The 22,535-nt window shown below is 43.1% G+C and overlaps 1 protein-coding gene across 8 annotated transcripts in view; it reads right to left on the reverse strand.

Annotated features, from left to right (window-relative positions):
• The window catches only part of zfand2a (zinc finger, AN1-type domain 2A), a 51,826-nt gene that overhangs the window by 24,199 nt on the left and 5,092 nt on the right, over window positions 1-22,535 (reverse strand). For 2 of the 8 annotated variants that reach the window (XM_060840303.1, XM_060840305.1), the window contains exons 2-5: window positions 4,828-4,866; window positions 4,208-4,343; window positions 2,102-2,196; window positions 1,337-1,468 (exon numbers count right to left, since the gene is read on the reverse strand). In XM_060840303.1, coding sequence (XP_060696286.1) covers window positions 1,337-1,468; window positions 2,102-2,196; window positions 4,208-4,268 — 288 coding nt within the window. In that variant the 5' untranslated portion in view covers window positions 4,269-4,343; window positions 4,828-4,866. Of the gene's footprint in view, window positions 1-1,336; window positions 1,469-2,101; window positions 2,197-4,207; window positions 4,344-4,814; window positions 4,867-18,434; window positions 18,507-22,535 lie in introns of those variants that run through there. The other 6 variants (XM_060840304.1, XM_060840308.1, XM_060840306.1 and 3 more) reach the window with 5 other exon arrangements.

Below are 22,535 nucleotides of genomic sequence, written 5' to 3' on the forward strand. Positions count from 1 at the left end.
GGGTAGAAAATGCTGATTTGGGATTTGGAGAATAAAAGAATAGAAAGGTCAGCTCTGGTATTCAAACTCAAGACTTCCCAAAGACCTAACACCACTAGAATGATTTAGCCTGAGAAGCTGGGGATTGGGAAGAAAGTTAATGCATATTTTGAACTTACTGTTTTCTCTCCTCCGAACTAATTCTAAATTGTACCCAGCTTTTAGTTTATTTTGGATTCCTTCACATGTATCACATCCAAGAGCAAATGACTTACACTCATCCTACCAACATACCTCTCAAGGAAAGATACTACAAAAATTAGGGACAAATACCTACTGTGTCTTTCTGGCTGGTGAGAGGGGTCCAGATTTGGTGATGCTAGAGAGCATAAGAGCAAGTCACAGTTGGAAAGCCAACTTCACATATGCTGGTTCATCAACAGCATTTTGGAACTGTTATTGCAGTTACACTTACATCTACATACAGGATACACAAAATGCATCATCTGGTGTAATGCTGAGCCGTACAGATACCATTTCGGTCACTGATAACTCACCCGAATGAGAATTATTCACACATTTGCCTCACATGCAGCCAACTACTTTTTCTAATCAAACTGCTCAGGGATGTTATTACAGACTTCTGGAGCAGGTTAGTCTTGAATCCAGACCTCCCAGTCCAGGAATAGGGACATTACCACTGTACGAAAACAAGAGCCTCCATTCTGTTGTTTATCCAGTATGCTGTTTTGGAAGGACGGAACCCTAAGAGTAAGATTATCCACAAAGTTTGGTGGATTAAGATATAAGGTAACAAAAACCAGCATTTAAATAACATTTCACAGTATCTCAACATGTTACATTGTGAAAGATGTTACAAGTGCTTCACATTGCGCCTTTTAGGTATGGTCACTATTATAATGCAGGAAATGCTGTGCCATCATTTGCTGCTGAAAAATACCACAAATATCAATGAGATTAATGACTAAATTAACTTTAATTTTTACACAAGTGGTTTGATATATAGCGTTGGAACCTTTTAAATCCACTTTTATGGGTTGGCAAGATCTTAATTTCACCCAAAGGACAGCGCTTTCAACAGTGCAAAATTCCCTCAGTACTCCACTGATGTGTCAACCCAAATTGTGTGCGGAGTGGAACTTAAGCTCTCAAACTTTTGACTAAAAGAAGAATGTTATTAACTGAGCCACAGCTGACAACTTACAGACGACTCAAGCTCATTAATGAAGAATGGCACTTTCTGCTTAGTACTGGGTAATGAGCAGTATCAAAGCACCATACTTCAGCTTGAGACAGGAAAAGGAAAGGAAACAAAGGTGGAAAAACATGGGCTTACCCTACGCTTTTTCTGGGCAGGGTCAGATTTACACTCTCTGTCAATATGTTCACCAACCCGGATGTCTGGCATTTCTCCCCTTTTGACAGGAACAGGTGTATTGCACAGCGGGCACATGGGTACCTGTATGTCCTAAAGATAATCAAGTAGACATTAAGTACAGTGAAGAAAACAGCTGCAACAGAAATCAAATCTGTGGCGATATACTGTGCTCTATCATTGATACTGGATCAAATAAATCCCAAATTCCCCAACTAGGCCAACATGAGATGACAAACATAACCGGCCCTCATTTTACAAGTGTGTGCCGTCACAACAATTTCCATGGAATGCAATAATGAAATCTGCACCTCAGCTGGATCTATGAACCACTGCTAAAGATCAACTCAAAACATGGAAACAAGATACAGATAATTCCTGAACCTGATAGTATTGAAAGTGCACATAGATAGGCTCAAGTTGGTCGTCATGTCATCCAATCAAATAGTGACACAGACTGTCTAGTTCACAGGAAAAATCATTTGACAACATACTAGAGACCTGCTGGTACCAACACCAGCGCAGGACAGGAAATAAAAAGGGAGGAAATTGAAAAAGAAATCTAGCCAAACACTTTATCTTACATTTTCTGAACTTATTCCAAAGGGAACAGCCCTCACTCAAGTTGGGAAATATTAGATTTCAAATTAATTTGATGAGAGGCTGAACACAGATTCCAATGTCACTCAAACATTCAAAGCACATAATTAAAAATGGAAAAAAAACCTTTTTATAAGATGATGTACACTTGTGCTGTTCATAGTTGATGTGATCCTTGCAGAAGATTTGCGAACATGCATCGCATTTCATGGGAAGAAAATCTGAAAGGCATAAGAGAATCCTCAGCAAGTCTAAAGTGACGACAGGAAGAAATCACTTTAGCACATAAAAGGCACTATATAAATGCAAGTTCAATAAAACACTTTTATATAATAAAACATCCAACAGTGTTTCACAGAAAGGTGATCCGACAAAAATTAACAGTGAGCTAAGAGACAAAATACTAAGACTGGTAACAAAACATTAGGACAAGGTTGGTTTTAAAGCATGCCTTAAAGCAAGCAGAAAGATGAAAAGGTCTACAGAGAGAATCCAGAGCTATTAGACAAGCGAAGTTAGGTTCAGCTTTCGTGGGACAAAAAGTGCTGGAAACTTAAAAGACCAATTAAAGGTTGGACAGTTTCAGTTTTTATCCTTTGCGATTTGGAAGACAGAGGCAATTTGACTGAAGCATAAGACAAGATTCAGAGGGGTCTTGACTGGGTAGATACAGAGGGATGTTTCCTGTCATGGAATAATCTAAAGTTAGGAGTAACTGTTTAAAAATAAGGATACACTCACTAAACTTTTTTGCCCCCCTCATAGAGGGTCATTAGCCTTTGGAATTTTCTTCTCGAAAAGGTGATGAAAGCAGATTCATAGAGTCATAGTCAGAGTATTTTTAAGACAGAAGTAAATAGACCTTGTTAGGCTAGGGGTTAAAAGACTATGTAGGCAGAAATGTAAATTTGAGGTGAAAGTCAAATCAGACATGACTTTACTAACAGGCATGAGGACTGAACAGTCTCATCCTGCTTCTCGTTCACATGACCATAATGGAAAGGTTTGGGTAAGGTCACAGACAAAAAGGAATGTTCAAGGCCATTGAAAAATTTAATACAAGGATAATTGAAAAAGCAAAGCATTGGTAGATTCATAACCCAATGTCGATTGGTGAGAAAAGGCCAGGGTAATCAAACTTGGCGTTCATTAGAGTTTTGGAGCTTTACACAAGGTAGAACACGGGAAGCCAGCCATTCAGAAGTACATTGGAATTGAGGGTCTAGATGAAACAAGAGCAGGGTATCAGCACTAGATACACTGAGACAAGGATGGGTACAAGTGACGCTAGAGGGAGAAACAGGCAGTCTTTGTAGTGGAGAGGATATAGGATCAGGAGCTCAGCAAAGGATCAAAAAGGATAAAGTTGGAAAGGAGCTGGATCAGCATTAAACAATTACAGAAAGTATGGCCAGTGGAAGTGAGGTAATGCCACAAGCTGTCTTTAAAATATCATGTCCAGTTTTGGTCTTCATATTTAAGGAAATACTTCCATTGGATGTGGCATAGTGAAGGCTTACTTGATTGGACTGGGAGATGACAGAGTGAGCCAACTAGGCCTATATTGTCTAGAATTCAACAAAGAGGAGTGATCTAATTGAGACTTTTAATTGAGATTTAGAAGGAATTTCAAGGATAATTACTGAAATTGTTTCCTGAAGTTTGGGTGTAAGGCCATAAGACATAGGAATAGATGGTAGACACTTCGCCCCACAAGCCTGTTCCACCATTCAGTAGGATCATGGCAGACCTGAACAAGATCTAGAACATGAGAGTCTCAGAGGGAGGGGATGATCTGGTAGAATGGAGATGAGGAAAATTTTCCTTACGAGAAGACTTATATACCTAGGAGTTATTCACCTCAGATAGTCATGGATGCTCTATCAACAAACATTCACAATTGAGATAAAGCAATTTTTAGTCTCAGAATCAAGGTATATGGGGAGTGGATGAGAAACTGAAGAACAGCCATGATCGTATTGAATGGTGGTGTAAGCTCAATTGGCCACATGGTCTATGCTTGCTCTGATTTTTGACAATTAACAATGGAGAGGTAAATGGGGGACAATAAATTTGGGGTATGGAAAACTAAATATAAGGGCAGACACCTAGGAAAGCTAAATATTGACTTGAAGTTTCTAATATGGACAGTTTTCTCTCTCCTATTCTAAGAAAAAAAAACACAGCAGTGAAATGTTTGAAAGATGATGAATATTTTGGTGAAGTTTTCACCGTTACCCAGCCTTTTGCAGGAATTCTTTGAACAATGTTGTCCCAATTCGGGAAACTCCATCTTGAGACGTGTATCCGGTCGGTATTATTGCTCAGGTGCTGGTATGTTCAAACCTGACTTTTCTGTTCTTGTTACCTGTGATGGCATACATGAGTTTGATTATTTGAAGTTCTAAATACAATGTACTCAGACAATTCAGTGTTGGCAGTCAGCAAGCATTACACTGCTATAGAGACAATATGCATTAATACCTTGGGATGGATACAAGTTTGTCAATAAGACTTCAAAATTGATTCAAATTCACTTCAGGTTACACTCAATGCAAAACAAAATCTGGAACTCCTGGGATTTTGAAGTATTTGATTTTCACACCGGCTACCACAGGGTCATAAGACATGGGGCAGAAATAGGCTACTGACCCATGAAGTCTGCTGTTGTTCAACCAAATTATGGCTGATCTTCCTGCCTTATCCCCATTACCTTTGAATCCCCTACTGATTAAACATCTATCACAATCTTGAATATGCTTAATGACTCAGCCTTAACTTTTAGTAAACAATTTTAAAGAATGGCTACTCAGTAACTTAAACATATGGTGCTCCGTACTCTGAGAATATACCTTAGTCCAAGATCTCTCACAAAAGGGTATTGTCATTGCCTGCAAAACATTTACGAAACAGTGAATATCAGTTTAATAAATAATAAAACAGTACATTGTACTACTGGGTGCTTAGATTTAAGTAAGATCATCAGATTTTCAGTCAATAAGCATTGCTCCATTTAACCTAAAATCTACAATAAATATGCTATCTTCACGAAAATAAATCAGTTAATGTTATCACCACACCCATAATTCTGTTTGTGACATGACAGCAGATTGGAAGAAAGTGAAAACTGCAGATGATACAGAGTCAGAGTTGAAAAGCATAGTGCTGGAAAAGCACAGCATCCGAGGAGCAGGAGACGACGACGTTTCGGGCACCTACCTTCCCCCACATCCCCACCCCTACCCCTCCACTTTCCTGATGAGGAGCCCACGCCCAAAACATCAACTCTCCTGTTCCTTGGATACTGCCTGACCTGCTGTTCTTTTTCCAGCACCAGACTTTGACATGACATCAATACAGAAGGAGGATAGTGCACACTGACCATGAGAAGTCTGAATCTAACTGGAACCAAGTGGAATGGAACACTTGGAGAAAGTAGTGCATACTTCATTAATAGTCTTACATTTATTACAGCATAATAGTTACATTTATTACAGCAGATCCCTACCTTTCAGTCATATTGTATACTGTGTGAGGAATCTGAGCCACTAGCATTGTAGCGTTGTTTTGAGGAAGTTTAGTACTACTCGTTCTTTCAAAAACCATTATACATAGTTAGAGAGAGGCTATAATGCAAATATCGGTCAATGGAATAATGCTTTCCCACCAATATACTAAAAAAGAGTAGTCCACTCTGCCCTTTCAGCCTGTTCCACTATTGAATAAGAACATAGCTGATCTGATTTTAATCTCAACTCTCCAATCCCTTGGTATTCAATAATGTACCTTTGCCTTAAAAACATTTTAAAAATCTGCATCTATTGCCTTTTGAGATAGTGAATTCCAAACACACAAAACTCTTTGAGAAAAGTGTTTTATTCATCTGTCTTAAATGGACATCCCTTATTTTTAAACCATGACCTACATTCTCCCATAAGAGCAAACATCCTTTCTACATCCACCAGGTCAAGACCATTCAGGATTTTCTATATTTCAATGAAGTTACCCTGACTCTTCAAAACTCTAGAGGATACAGGCCTAGCATGCCTAGCCTTTCTTTCTAGATATTACTGTCATAAATGTTCTGAGTTGCTTCCAACTCATTAACATCCTTCCATTAAATACAATGATCAATACTGTACACAGTATTCCAGAGGTTCTCATCATTTTCCTTTATGACTGAAGGATAACCTCCTTACTTATTCCCCTCCTACTAAAACATAACATTCGTTTTGCCTTCCCAATTATCTGCTGTAAGTACATTCCAAACTTCTGCAATCATGCACTAGGAACATCCAGAACCCTCTGCATTTCAGAGCTCTATAATCTTTTATCATCTAGATAATGCTTTAATTCTTTCTGCCAAAATAGACAATTGTACATTACTGCATACTCCGCTTGTCAGATTGTAGTTCAATCCTTGCAGGCTCCTTATGTCCTATTCACAACTCACTTTCCTTAACCATCTGTATCAGAAAATTTAATTACCATACCTTCAGTCCCTTCATCCAAACCATTTATATAAAATGCGAAGAATTGAGACCCCTGTACCGACCCCAGTGGTGACCATTTGTGTCATGTTGCCAAACTGACAAAAAGACCTATTTATTCATATTCTTAGCTTTCTATTAGCTCACCAATCTTCTATCCATGCCAATTTGTTACCTCCAACACTGAACTTTTATTTTGCACAATCACCTTTAAAGTGGCATCTTAAAGTGCCTTCTTGAAATCAAAGTACAATAGAGTCATAGAGATGTACAGCACGGAAACAGACCCTTCGGCCCAACCCTCCATGCCGACCAGATGTCCCAATCCAATCTAGTCTCACCTGTCAGCACTTGGCCCATATCATTCCAAACCCTTCCTATTCATATACTCCTCCAGTTGTCTTTTAAATGTTGCAATTGTACCAACCTCCACCATTTCCTCTGGCAGTTCATTCCATACACGTACCATCCTCTGTGTGAAAAAGTTGCCCCTTAGCCCTCTTTTATATCTTTCTCCTCTCACCCTAAATCTATGCCGTATAGTTCTGGACTCCCCCACCCCAGGGAATTCCCCTTAATCCACAGTACGAGTTGCTTCTTCAAGAAAATTCCAATAACTGTACTGAAATGAGGGGTATGGCAATTGATTTGATAGGGGACCCTTTAGTCAGGGGCACAAACAGACGTTTCTGTAGCCGACAGGAGACATCAGATTGGTGCATTGCCTCCTGGGTGTCAGGGTCAAGGATGAGGTGAGAAGTGGAGCATATTCTCAAAGGAGACAGTGACCAGTAGTATGTCGTTGTACATGCTGGTACCAATGACGTAGGGGGAGAGAGAAGAGGAGGTTCTGCAGACACTATATAGGAAATTAAGGAGATTAAAAAATGGGTCAAGGGTAGTACTATCTGGATTAGTCTCTGTGCTATCTGCTATGGAGAGTAGAATTGGGAGCTTACAGCAGCTGAATGTGTGGCTAAGGAGCTGGTGCATGGGGCAGGGATTCACATTTTTGGATCACTGGGATCTCTTCTGGGGTAGAAGTGTCTTACACAAGGAAGACAGGTTCACCTGAATTGGAAGAGGATCAATATCCTGGTGGGAAGATTTGCCAGTGCTACTTGGAGTCTTTAAAGTAGTTTTTTTTGGGGAAGAGGGGGGTGGACTCAGAGATAGTGACAAAAGAGATATGTCTTTTTCTTGTTCGGGAGCAGCAGGAGACAGAGCGGAGGTGACGTGGAGACAAGGAGGGTGCCAGGAAGGTAAGAACTTAGCATACATTTGGGCAGCGGCTAAACCAGAGATACGACATGTGTGGTATTTCCCTCCTGCACCCTCTCAGCCCTCCTCCAACCTGAAGAATAAAACTCTAAGGTAAGGGGTTTATTTTTTCTCTTTCGTTTCTTTCACATATTTAAGTGCATGGTTTGGTTTTAGTTAGTTGATATAAAGCTAAGGCTTACAATGGCAGGGGACCTCAGACCTGTGGTATGTGCCTCTTTCTTGATGTTGGTGCTCAGGGACTTGGCTGACATTCCTGGCTCTTACACTTGCAAGACGTGTGGTCAAACAAGAGTTGCAGCTGGACACATGACAGCTCTGGAGCTGCAGATGGACTCACTGTGGAGCATCCACGATGCTGAGATGGTCATGGATAGCACATTTAGTGAACTGATCACACCACAGGTTAGAATTGCTGAGGGAGACCGTGAATGGGTGACCAAAAGGCAGAAAAAGAGTAGGAAGGCAGTGCAGGCGACCCCTGCTATCAACTCCCTCCAAAACAGGTATACCATTTTGGATACTGTTGGGGGAGATGGCTCACCAAGGAAGGGCAGCAGTTGCCAACATCGTGGCACCATGGCGGGCACTGATGTTCAGAAGGGCAGGAAAAAGACTCATTGGCCATAGTCACAGGGGATTCTATTGAGGGGAGTAGATAGGCGGTTCGGTGGCCGAAAACGGGACTCCTAGATGTATGTTGCCTCCCAAGTGCTCGGGTCAGGGATGTCACCGATAGGCTGCAAAGCATTCTAAAAGGGGAGGGTGAACATCCAGTTGTTTTGGCGCATATCGGCACCAACGGTATAAGTGAAAAAACTGAGATGAAGTCCTGAAAGCAGAATTCAGGGAGCTAGTAGAGAGTTATAAAGGAGGACCTCAAAAGGTAGTGAACTCGGGATTACTGCCAGTGTCACGGGCTAGCCAACGTAGAAATGAAAAAAATAGGCAAGATGAAACGTGGCTTGAGGGATGGTGTAGGAGGGAGGGGTTCAGATTTGTTGGACATTGGGACTGGTTCTGGGGAAGGTGGGACTATTACAAATTGGACGGTTTACACCTAAACCAGACTGGAATGAACGACCGTAGGGGAGTTTTTGCTACTGCTTTTGGGAAGAGTTTAAACTAATGTGGCAGGGGGCTGGGAACCAGAAGAGAAGACAAGTAGACAGTAAGGTGGAAACTGGAGACTGTAAGAATCATGAAGTTAGCATTAATAAGGGGAAGAGTAGGGAGAGAGGGGATGAATGCAAAAGAGCTGGTGGCCTGAAGTGCAAATACTTTAAGGCAAGTAGTATAATGGGCAAGGCAGATGAACTTAGGGCTTGGATTGGTGTCTGGGAGTATGACATTATTGCAATCAGAGACATGGTTGAAGGAAGGGCATAATTGGCAACTAAATGTTCCAGGAAATAGACACTTTAGACAAGACAGAGGGAAATAAAAGGGGGTGTGGAGTTGTATTGCTGGTCAGGAATGATATCATGGCTGTGCTAAAGAAGGACACTATGGAGGGCTTGGGTAGTGAGGCATTATGGGTGGAGCTGAAAAGTAAGGGTGCAGTTACACTGTTGGGGCTGTATTACAGGCCTCCCAACAGTGAGCGTGAGGTAGAAGAACAAATTGGTAAACGGATTATGAAAAAATCAACTAAGTAGGCCACACTCTCTCAGAATTGCAAAGGACCCCTTCTGGACTACATCCTCAGGAGAGTTCATACTCTCAACAAACAGTATTTCAACTCCATCTCAAACATCAAAAACTTTAAGTACAACAAACTTTTATCTACCCACCTCCATAACCAACACTCCTCAAACATTCCAGTAGATTCCCTCAGCCTCTGGAACTGCTCGGACTCTATTGGCCATGTGGCTCGTGCAGCCACCATCCCCATGCTGATTAATGATGTCACTTCCACCCCTCACAATTCCTCATGCACCACACATGACATCACTTCCGCCCCTCACATCATTCGCTAATGTCACACGCTCAGTGACTTCCGCCCCCCCACCCCACTGTCATGTTTGCCACCACTTCCATCCCCACCAACGCCACTCACCTGCATTCTGACACACCCCTCTCAGATCCCACTATCACCATCCCTGTCCCCCAGAACCCGGAGGGGAACACTACCCCTGCTCATGACTCCACCTCCATTCCCCCCACCACCACACCCACTCCAGCTACTGACTCCACCCCCACTCCCAGCTCCACACCCACACTAGATTCCAGCTCCCAGACCGGCCGAGTTTTCACCATTCCCCCAACCTCGTCCTCAGTGAGGACGAATGATCAGTCCTCAGCAAAGGACTCACCTTCATCCCCCTCCGCCCACGCATCAATGAATTTAATACACGCCGTGACATCGAACACTTCTGCCGCCTCCGAGCTTACTTTCACAATCAGGACTCCATCCCACCTTCCAAGGACCCGTTCACCCACCTCCAACACACTGCATCCACCTGGCCACCCCATTACTTGCCCTCGACCTCTTCATTTCCGATTGCCGCCGGGACATTAACCGCCTCAACCCATCTACCCCACTCCAACCTCTAACCGTCACAACGCGCAGCCCTCCAATCCCGACCTCACCATCAAACCAGCAGATAAAGGGGGTGCAGTGGTAGTCTGGCGCACTGATCTCTACATTGCTGAAGCCAAACACCAACTCAACCATGACCCACCCTCCATCACCAAACCATCATCTCCCAGACCATACAGAACCTCATCACTTCAGGAGACCTCTCACCCACAGCTTCTAACCTTATAGTCCAGGAACCCCGCACTGCCCAGTTCTACCTCCTTCCCAAGATCCACAAGCCTGACCACCCTGGCCGACCCATTGTCTCAGCATGCTCCTGCCCCATTAAACTCATTTCTACCTACCCCAACACTGTCCTATCTCCCCTAGTCCAGGAACTCCCCACATACATTCGAGACACCACCCACGCCCTCCACCTCCTCCAAGACTTCCATTTCCACGGCCCCCAACGCCTCATTTTCACCATGGATATTCAATCCCTCTCCACCTCCATCCACCATGACCAAGGCCTCCAAGCCCTCCGTTTTTTCCTCTCTTGGTGTCTGCAACAGTACCCTTCCACCGACACTCATTCGTTTGGCCGAACTGGTCCTCACCCTGAACAATTTCTCCTTCGAATTCTCCCACTGCCTCCAGACCAAAGGGGTAGCCATGGGCATCCATATGGGCCCAGCTATGCCTGTCTCTTTGTTGGCTACGTAGAACAGTCCATCCTCCGTAATTACACCAGTACGACTCCCCACCTCTTCCTCCACTACATTGATGACTGCATTGGCGCCACCTCGTGCTCCCACGAGGAGGTTGAGCAATTCATCAACTTCACCAACACATCCCACCCTGACCTTAAATTTACCTGGACTATCTCTGACACCTCCCTCCCCTTCCTAGATCTCTCCATCTCCATTAATGACAACCGACTTGACACCAACAATCTTTACAAACCCACTGACTCCCACAGCTACCTGGATTACACCTCTTCCCACCCTACCTCCTGCAAAAACGCCATCCCGTATTCCCAATTCCTCCGCCATATATGCTCCCAGGACGACCAATTCCACCACAGAACACACCAGTTGGCCTCCTTCTTTAGAGACTGCAATTTCCCTTCCCATGTGGTTAAAGACGCCCTCCAACGCATCTCGTCCACATCCCGCACCTCCGCCTTCAGACCCCACGCCTCCAACCAAAACAAGGACAGAACGTCCCTGGTGCTCACCTTCCACCCTACCAACCTTCGCATAAACCAAATCATCCGTCGACATTTCCGCCACCTCCAAATGGACCCCACCACCAGGGATATATTTCCCTCCCCACCCCTTTCCGCAAAGACTGTTCCTACGTGCCTACCTGGTCAGGCCCACGCCTCCCAACAACTCACCCTTCCGTCCTGGTACCTTCCCCTGCCACCGCAGAAGTTGCAAAACCTGCGCCCACACCTCCTCCCTCACCTCCATCCAAGGCTCTAAAGGATCCTTCTACATCCAAAGTTTTACCTGCACATCCACCAATATCATTTATTGTATCCGTTGCTCCCTATGCGGTTTCCTCTACACTGGGGAGACTGGACGCCTCCTAGCAGAGCTTTTAAGGGAACATCTCCAGGACACCCGCACCAATCAAACACACCGCCCTGTGGCCCAACATTTCAACTCCCCCTCCCACTCTGCCGAGGACATGGAGGCCCTGGGCTCCTTCACTGCCACTTCCACCAGATGCCTGGAGGAAGAACGCCTCATCTTCCGCCTCGGAACACTTCAACCCCAGGGCATCAATGTGGACTTCAATAGTTTCCTCATTTGCCCTTTCTCCCACCTCACCCCAGTTCCAAACTTCCAGCTCAGCACTGTCCCCATGACTTGTCCTACCTATCTTCTTTTCCATCTAACCACTCCACCCCCCCCCCGACCTATCATCTTCATCCCCTCCCCCACGCACCTATTGTACTCTATGCTACTTTCTCCCCACCCCCATCCTCCTCTCATTTCCCTCTCCACCCTTCAGGCTCTTTGCATGTATTCCTGATGAAGGGCTTTTGAAGAAGTGACAAAGGTTGATGAAGGCAGAACGGTAGGCATTGTCTGTATGGACTTCAGCAAGGCATTTGACAAGATTCGGCATTGTAGACTAGTTAGCAAGATTAGATCACATGGAATCTAGAGAGCGCGAGCCAACTGAACACAAAATTGGCCTCAAGATAAGAGACAGAAGCTGGTGGTAAAGGGTTGTTTTTCAGACTGGAGGCCTGTGACCAGTAGTGTGCTGCAAGGATCCACTGCCTTTCGTAATTGTATAAATGATTTGAATGTGAATATAGAAAGTATAGTTAGTAAGTTTGCAGATGACACCAAAATTAAGATATTGTGAACAATCAAGGAGGTTATCTGACAGTACAACGGGACCTTGATCAGATGGGCCAATGGACCAAGAAGTGACAGATGGGGGGGTTCATTTAGCTAGATTTGAGGTGGTGCATGTTGGCAAGGCAAATCAGGGCACAACTAATATAGTTAATAGTAGAGTTCTGAGGAGTGCTGCCGAACAAAGGGACATCAGGATGTAGGTGCACAGTTTCCTTGGAAGTGGACTCACCGATAGACTGAGTGGTCAAGCAGGCATTTGACACACTGGCCTTCATTGATCAGACAACTGATTATTGGAGTGGGGAAGTTATGTTGAATCCGTAGAATACTGCATTCAATTCTGGTCTTCTTGTTATAGAAAAGGTGCTGGTAAACTTGAAAAGGTTCACAAAAGATTTACAAGGATGCTGCCGTGATTGGAAGATTTAACCTGTTGCGAGAGGCTGAATAATCTGGGACCTAGCTCCCTCGACCATCAGAGACTGAGGTGTGACCTTAGAGATGTTTATAAAATATGAGGGGCATGGATAGGGTGAATAGCCAAGATCTTTTCCCCAGGGTAGGAGGGCTCAAAACTAGAGGATATAGGCTTGAAGGTGAAAAGGGAAAGATTTAAAAGGGATTTAAGGGGCAACTTTTTAATGCAGAGGGTGGTGTGTGTATAGAATGAGCTATCGGGGAAGTGATGGTGGTGAGCACAATTGCAACATTTTATTTAAAATGCTCCTGGATGGGTATATGAATAGGAAGGGTTGAGGGGGATATGGGCCAAATGCTAGTAAAAGGGACTAGATCAGTTTAGGATAACTGGTCTGAATGGAGTTGGACCAAAGGGTCTGTTTCTATGCTGTCTCACTATGACTATGACTCTAAATTTGTTAAACATGATTTCCCTTTGGCAAAATGATGTTGGCTCTGGCTAATTACTTCAAACTTATCCAACTACACTGTTATAACATCTTAAATAATAGCTTTTAACATTTTCCCTGTGACAGCTGTGAAGTAAACTTGCTTGTTTTCTCCCTCCCTCCCTTTTTGAATAACAATTTATTTTATTTATTGTCACATGAATCTTATTATAATATACAGCAAAGTGTTATACAGTGTTGTCACTGTCTGGCGCCATTTTACAACACAAAAACTAAACAAACAGAATATAAAGGCAGAAAAATGAAAAAAGTACAGTAAGTGTCCAACTCGACAGTACTTCAAGTTAAGTGCTCCATCTTGGGCAACGGGCCTTATTTTCTACATTAATTTCTTGTTCTGGTGTCTTTTTCCCCACTCTTACTCATCAAATTCTCAAATATGGGTCATTGTTCCCACTATTTAATTTAAAACCCATTCTACTTCCCTAGTTATGCAGTTTGCCAGAACACCAGTGTCAGTACACTTCAAATGTAGACCACCCAACAGTACAGATCCCACTTTAATAATTACTGCATTGTTCTACTGCAAGAGGATCTGGAGTGTTCCTTTCCACTTCATGTCCTTTGCACAGGGTCTACTGCACTGCCGGTACCAGTTATTTGTCCTCTTCCAATACCCAGGGAGTATTTGCTAAAACTGTCTGCAGGAAGCATGATCTACTGGTCTACAATGGGCATCATGGCACTAGAGTTGCTCAGTACTCTCAAACATATAACCAATCCATTACGTATTTGTCAAAAAAATATTTTTCATGACATACAAGCTTACTGCAGGATCCAGTAGCAATCCCCAAGAGCAAAATACATCAATTTGACGAATTTCATTATACTTATTTTAATTAAGATAAGAATTTATTCATTTTACAACAATCATGGTAATTTTAAAAAGGAGAGTTAGGATTATAGTTTCTAGCATCGACAATTCAGTGAATAGTCTTTGATTTTTTTTAATATAATGGACAATTTTCCCTCCAAACTATATGAGGTGCCATATATATTAAAAGGGCTAACAGTAGGATTAATATCCACATTGAATTTCAGGAGAATTCAGATAACTGGAGGGCACAATTACTGGATTGTGAAGTCTTCAGATTTGAAACACTGACTGTTTCTTCTTCCAAAGAAGCTGCAGCATCTGAACTCGACCAACATTTTCTGTTTTTATTACAGCAGAATTACTTCCATGTTGACTGGTTCTTACAGTACCAGCCAGGTTTAAGGAAACACTTTCAAATTTGTGTTGAAGCAAGAATTGATCAGGAGGCAATGTTCCTCTGTGAGGCAGGATATATCACAACATGTGAGAATGACCATTTCTGAACTCAAAGAAATTCCCACTCAAATGGTTTCTACAGCTTATTTTCAGCTTTGAACAGATATGGAGTAACCATCTGAGGAAAGATCAAATATTGCCATGAATCAAGTTGATTGAATAACATGATAAACATAGCCTCCTTTGACGCTAATACTATTTCATTAGCAGTTGCTATAAATTTAAACTAATTTAAATTATTTCCAATGGTTGAAGTGAATCAAGCCATATGGCCACAAAATTTCGATGGGGGAAAGTGAGGATGACCGATGCATAAGCCTGATGAAGGACTTATACTCGAAATGTTGACTTTCCTGCTCTTTGGATGCTGTCTGATCGGCTGTGCTTTTCCAGCACCACACACTTCTACACAGAATTTAGATCCAAATAATACACAGAATTTAGATCCATCAACTTCCAGCCTGTCAGTTGACTCATAGGAACATGGGTTAGAAGGAACAAGAAGAAAAGCAAACTAGTGCTCCTATTCTCGACTGCTACTGTAAAAGCCATGGCCAAGACTCAGACTTGGTTGATATATAGTTGCCAAGATCAATATTGACAGTTTTCCATCTAATGTGAACAGAGAGCTTGGAAGGGGCACCAGAAGGTGAACCAGATCCACAGTATTATACTCATCAGGTTTTGAAGGCAAATTGAGTTTTAACATTTACTTTACTTGCCAGGAAAATCAATTTAAATTGCATTTGACCAAGCCAATGAAAACTAAACTTTCAACTTAAAACATGTTTACAGAAATTCTGAGGAGAAACACTGGTGTAGCATGTGCTGAAAACACCAATGGGAATAAAAACATGTTTACTGGATATAACTGCTCAAATCAATGTAGCTACAAAAGGTGATGCTATATTTAGTAATAAATATTTTTGTTTCTACTTCTGTTAGTTTACACCACTGCCAAATATCATAACAACCCCAAACCCCTCTTTACTGGAGTGATATGGAGAACTTATTCAACAAAAACAGCTGTATTGTTTTCATATTGGCCTAAAGTTCCTTCCCAAGAAAGATTCTTATTTCAGATGTTGACATGTTAAACTTTTCCAGCCCTTGGTTCTGAGATTTTCCCTTATCAGTGATTTTCTTCTTCAAGTCTTTCGCAATATTCAATGTTTACATTTAACATCAGGCACCAAAGAGAAAGTGTGCAGAAGAAATTTCCAAGGTCTGAATTATTGGGAGAGGTTGGGCAAGCTGGGACTTCTTTTTAGAACATAGGAGACTTGGGGGGGGGGGGGGGGGGGGGGGGGGGTGGAATTTTACAGAAGTGCGTAAGATCATGAGAAGCATGGATAGGGTGAATGCACTTTGTCTTTTTCCGAGGGTTGGGGAATCAAGGACCAGAGCGCATCAGTTTTAAGGTCAGAGAGGAAAGAATAAAAGGGAACCCGAGGGGCAACATTCTTTTTTACACAGAGGGTGGCACCCATATGGAATGAGCTGCCAGTGGAAGTGGTTGACATTAATAACATTTAAAAGGCATTTGAACAAATACATGGATAGAAAAGATTTAGAAGAATATGGGCCAAGTGCAGGGAAATGGGTTAGCATGGATGGACATTTGGTCAGCATGAACCAGTTTGGGCCAAAGGGCCTGTCTCTGAGCTGTAGGACACTGACTATGGTTCATCTATAGCCTCAGAGTCGATACTGGAAAATATAGAGGACAACCAGGGACTGCAAAGGGACAAAGCATGACTGTACAACATTTTGGGTCACAAAACCAAGCAATTGCTCAATGTATTTCCACCAGTTTGAATTTTCTTTTGTATCACAAAAATCCTGAAGAGTTTTAGAAAGCAACAATTTGACAGAGTCACAGTGTTAACAGGTAAAAGAGGTAGGATTTAAGAAGCATCTTAATGGGAGCAGGGGAGGTTTAGGGAGGATGAAGAGTTTATAGCCAAGGCTGCCAAAGGCAGGGCTGTCAATAGTGGAACAACTAAAACTGGACGTGCAAGAAGCCAGAACGAGAGCTGTGCAATACCTCGAGTTGTAGAGATGAAGAAGGTTACAGAGATAGAGAAAAATGTCACCGGTTTGATCAGTTTGAGCACAAGATTTTGCAGCTTGAGTGTTGACTGGAGACAACAGTACATTTGCAAAACAGAGTTACTTGGATAGCACATTTTTTTAAGTGATCACTCACAGGTTACGTGCAGTCAGAGGGGGAATGGGTGATCAGTCAGAATGCAGGCAGCTAGTGAGGAAAGCCATCTGACAGGCTTTATTAGAAAATAGTAAGTGGCAAGCTGCAAAATCCCTTTGTCTAATCCCTTTGATATTTTCTAACATCATACTCTTTACAACAGACTTCCACCATTTTTCTAACTGATGTTAGGTTAAAAAACATCTCATTCCCTGTATTTTTTTTAAAATGCGATGGGGTTACATTTGTCACTCCCCAATCTGCCAGGATTGTTCCAGAATCCGTAGAATTTTTGGGAGATGACTACCAATGCATCTATTGCCAAAGCCACCTTATTTAGTATTGTGATGTAGATTGTCAAGCCAATACAATAATAAAGAAAATTATATTAGAGAAAATCATTTGCAGTGGCAGCCAATACACTGGTGAAGACAGAGTTATGAGAAAGATCCAAGTTTATGGCTAGGGCAAGGTAACTAGAGTTTGGACTGGTGAGCATGAAAGTCAGGGAAGTGGCAGAGGCCACTGGGTGAATGGGATTTTTATTACTGAGACCGAAATGAACATGCTTGCTCGAAGGTGAGAGGAGAGATGACAGTGATCAGAGGGTTAAGACAACAATATGCAGTACAGAAAATAAACGGCATTATTTTTGCAAAGTTTACTTTGAAATAGTGAGCAATTTTAGTACATAATAGCAAGAAACAGTTAACGTTTTGAGTCCAGTGATCCTTTGTTCGAACTGAAAATAACTGGGTACAGGTGCTATTTATTCTGATGGACATAGGGAATGAAAGAATGGATAGAATGCATAAAAACAGTGTCAGGGAGGCAGAATAGAGACAGGCAAATAGAGCAATTAACAGCAATCTCTTTGCTTACGTATCCCTTTTATGGTCCCTTGCTGGACACTGTCTCCAATACTCAATCACTCCCCAAGCCATCATTCCCATAAGTACCAATATCACCCTCTCCCAACGATTTTCAGTTCTGACAAAAGCCACAGGACTTGAAGCATTAACTTTTTTCTCTACATATGCTGCAGACCTGATTTTTCTCCAGCACTTTTGGTTTTTGCTTCAGATTTCTAGCATCCGCAGTGCCTTATTTTTATTGACAGGTACAGGCTTGCAGGAAGACTTCACTGAAGTAAAGATGTTCCAACTCCTCAGCCAGGTTAGAAGCTTATTAGCCAAACAGCAATTATACCCATGCAACAGGTTGTTTATCCTGAATGTTTTAGCAACAAACTAAAATTAATAGCTCACGTGAAAGCAAGGTTAGTCTTGAACTGCAGTTGCCAATGCAGCAACTGTTTCATACAATGGAAGTGACAAATTTTCTCAATTTTACAAGTGAACACTTCAGCACTTACTGAGACAGCAAATGTCTGTACTTCACACTTTCCGTGGTGGATCCGGCACTTCAGCAAGGATTATAGCTTATCAAATCATGACAAGTCCTACAGTGACAGGGAGAGGCTCACATGTAAACCTGAAATGCTACACCACGACTGTATTATGAATTCGCACAGGTACAACTACAATCATATCAACTTTATACCAATCGGAGGTAAATGAAGCAGCATTTTCAGTAGCTGAGACCAAATTTAAGGTATGACTTGTAAAAAAGAATTATTGGGAATGTCTCATTCAGACTGTAACATGGAGTAGTCATCGCCAGGGCTGCCAGTTGACAGTAATTCTTATTAAAGATTTCGTGGTCAGTCGGTCCAGGCAAGCCAATGCTATTACCCTGCACATATTGGCCCGAACCTCTGGTGTAGGTACACAGTGGTCCTATGGTAGGATGGTGCATGGTCAAACTTGGACACTGTTTGTTAAATGATCACAAGACAAAGTCTGATTTCACAGTACTAACAACCTTGAAATCTATTAAAGAGTTTCATCAGCTTCCTCCCTGCAGTTAGAGGTTTAGCCCTTACTTTGTCAAACTTACAACGCCTCACTAGGACTTTCCAACAAAAGTAATTGAATATTTTACTTTTCCTATTTCAAAACATAAAATTGGCACAAAACAGAAGGGGCATCTGCATCACTAATGGAGCTTCATGCCAAAAATCATGACTGTGATAAAATACTTTGCTCTTGTCTGAACAAATGCAATGCCAACAACACTTTCATTTCGCAACTCATTCCATTCAGGACAAATCAGCCCACTTGATAGGCCTAGTAGGGTCATCTGCCATTGTGAACTTCCACTCATTCCACCCACCCAGTACACTAGGGCTGCAGGTTGGACAAGCTAAAAGTTTCAATGGCACCTTTTAAACCAGAGGCCTCTACTGCCTCATGAACAGGGACACGAGGTCTGTGGCAACATTGCTACCAAGTCACACATCATCTCAATTTAAACTGCTTTGCTTTTCCTTTATTCAAGTCTAGAGCTCTCCCATGTTCAGCACTGTGGAGTAAACCTTCACACTGACTGGAGTGGATGAAAAGGCAACTTATTATCACCTTAAGTGTTATTAGAGGTGCTCACAACCCATGAATAAATAAATAGTTGCAGTATTAGCCACAAAACCATTGCCAGAAAGAGAAAGCACACATTTTCTTTGTGCAGATTCTCCCCTTGTCCAATAGAATGATCAGTAACGGCACTGAATAACCAAGTGTGAGAGACTCACCAATATCTACCATTATGGTGCACACACACACACTGGGAGAAAAATCACTAGGGGATCAATGACCCTCTCTGGGGAATCATATAAAAGGTCAACTGTGAAGGGACAGTTTTTCTATCTCCACGAGTAGCTCAAGTTTCTCCACCACAACTGTGCCACACAAAAACAGAAAGATCCTGTTTCATCCTTCAGCTACACTCAACTGGGACAGTAGTAGGGTTCCTTTCATTAACCTCAATTCCTGGAGATTAGGAAGGAAAAATTGGGAAGGGTTCCTGCTCTTGAATCACAAGCCAGTTATCCCTGTTACTGAAGCAAATTACTGATGAGTACATCCAGAGCCCACAGTAGCTTACCCAATAAAGAGCATACATCTTAGGAGAGAGACTTAATCTGTTGTGATATTTAGTTATAGATCCCAAGTTTTGATGATTCAGAGTCAGCTTGTGGCAACAAAGTTACAATTAACTTAACGTCCTTGGGTTAGAGAAGAAAAGATCGCGCTGTCAGAACAGGTCAGGATTGGTGGTTATATTTCGCATTCTCAAACATCTTGCCAACAGTCATTGTCTGCAAAACATACATTTGTTTACGAAGTCAATAATAAAGTAAACACCCCTACGTGGAGAAGTCAATGCTAGTATCACAAGGTATGAAAGCTCAAGCCCTACTTGTATCAAGAGTCCCTCTTTATACAGCAGAGACATTTTGAAAATGTCGTCATTACCAACTACCTAATTTGCAGTGACAGACCAAAACAATCACCAAAGTTTAAGAAGGATAATAAACTATGCATTGGTCCACAAGAAATTTGCTCTCAGACCAGTTATCATTCTGTGCGGACTGAGCTCACATGGCATGTATATTTATTACACTATGATATATCCAAAGGTAGTTAGGGGTGAATCATTCTCACCCAAAGTGCAAGTACACACAATCTCTACTAAGTCTTAAGTGTAGCTTTCAGGTCACATTTGTACAAATCAATTCTCACTCAAGCTTTCAACTTCCCAGTGATGCTACAACAGCATTGCATTCAAAATGTAACACTTGAAACCAATACTATTGAGGTTTCCTTAAGTCATATATTCCAACATTTTTGAATTACTTGCAAGAAGCAAAAAAATGACAAAACATCAATCACCTATTCGAACACACGATCCTGAGTTACTGACAGCCTCCAGCCTCCTAACCATCTGTATTCCCTGATGAACCAATTTTATTAAATAATTGACAGGATACAAAACAAGATGCCAAGCACATCTGCAGAAGTAAAACTATGGACTATTCTGAGATCCATCCAAAATGCTTTCCATCACCTGGATGGAGTTACAATTACTGTCATTTGCAGAATTTTTGGTTTGTAATGACAGAAGGAAAAACATGACAAGTGGCAGCACGGAGGCTCAGTGGTGAGTACTGCTGCCTCACAGCACCAGGGACCCAGGTTCGATTCCAGCCTCGAGCAACTGTCTGTGTGGAGTTTGCACATTCCCCGTGTCTGTATGGGTTTCCTCTGGGTGCTCCGGTTTCCTCCCACAGTCCAAAGATGTGCAAGTCAGGTAGATTGGCCAGGCTAAATTGCCCATAGTGTTAGGTGCATTAGTCAGAGGGAAATGGTCTGGGTGGGTTGCTCTTCAGAGGGTCAGTGTGGTCTTGTTGGGCCAAAGGGCCTGTTTCCACACTGTAGGGAATCTAATCTATCAGCAGGAAAGAAACAAGACAGATGTGGTCACAGGGAGCTTTCAGAGGAGATAAGACAGCAATACCCAGAGGACTGAAGGTAGAACAGAACAACTTCCACTTTGAGTCATACAGCACAGAAACAGACCCATCAGTCCAACTCGCCCAGACCAACCATAGTCCCAAACTAAACCAGTCCAACCTATCTGCAGTTGGCCCATATCCTTCCAAACATGTGTGCCTCTCTCCCTTCTGCCTCCCCACTGTCTCACGAGTTCTCTCCCTCTTTCACCCCACCCAACAACCGAATTCTCTCTTCCTCTGTCTTACCTGGATTCTCTCCCTCCCTCTCTACCCAAATCTTCTATCCCTCTCCCATCCTGTGCCTCTTCAACTTCTCTTGCTGCTCCTCACCTTCTCCTTCCTCCTCTCTTCCTGTGCCTTTTCACTACATCCCTCCATCCCTCTTTATTCCCATGTTTTCCTCCCTGCCTCTCCTTCCCCAGATTTGCTCACCACCTCGCTCACCCCCTCTTCCCCCCCCCCCCCCCACCAAGATGGTCTGACCACCTCTCCCCCACTCTCTGCCTCCCCCTCCACCGCACCCTCCCATTTTCTCACCACCTCTTTCCCACCCCACCACAGATTTTCTCACCACCCGCCCTCAATCTGCCCCTGGATTTCCTCACCGCCCCTCACCCTTCCTCCCCCCGGAATTTCTCTCACCCCAACACTCCTGCCCCGGATTTTCCTACTGCCTCCTTGATCCACCTCTGGGCTCCCTGCCCTTCCCGCGCTCGTTCTCGGGGGTCTCACCCCTACTCACGCTCTCTCTCTGGACTGGCTGCCCCCGTCTCTCTCTCTCTCTGGGGGTGTTCGCCCCCCTTCCTGGGTTCCCGTTCGTTCTTTTTTTTTCTCTCTCTCTCTGGGTTGACACTCCCCCTCTCCGGCTTTTCTCCCCTCCTCTCCCTCTCTCTCACTTTGCTCCCCTCCTCCCTCTCCCTCTCTCTGGCTTTTCTCTCTCCCCTCCTCTCTCTGGCTTTTCTTCCCCCACCCCCCCCCCTCTCTCTCTGGCTTTTCTCCCCCCCCACCCCTCTCTCTCTGGCTTTTCTCCCCCCCCACCCCTCTCTCTATCTCTCTCTCTCC

This window comes from Hemiscyllium ocellatum, chromosome 20, assembly GCF_020745735.1.
Source record: "Hemiscyllium ocellatum isolate sHemOce1 chromosome 20, sHemOce1.pat.X.cur, whole genome shotgun sequence".
Lineage (NCBI taxonomy): Eukaryota > Metazoa > Chordata > Chondrichthyes > Orectolobiformes > Hemiscylliidae > Hemiscyllium > Hemiscyllium ocellatum.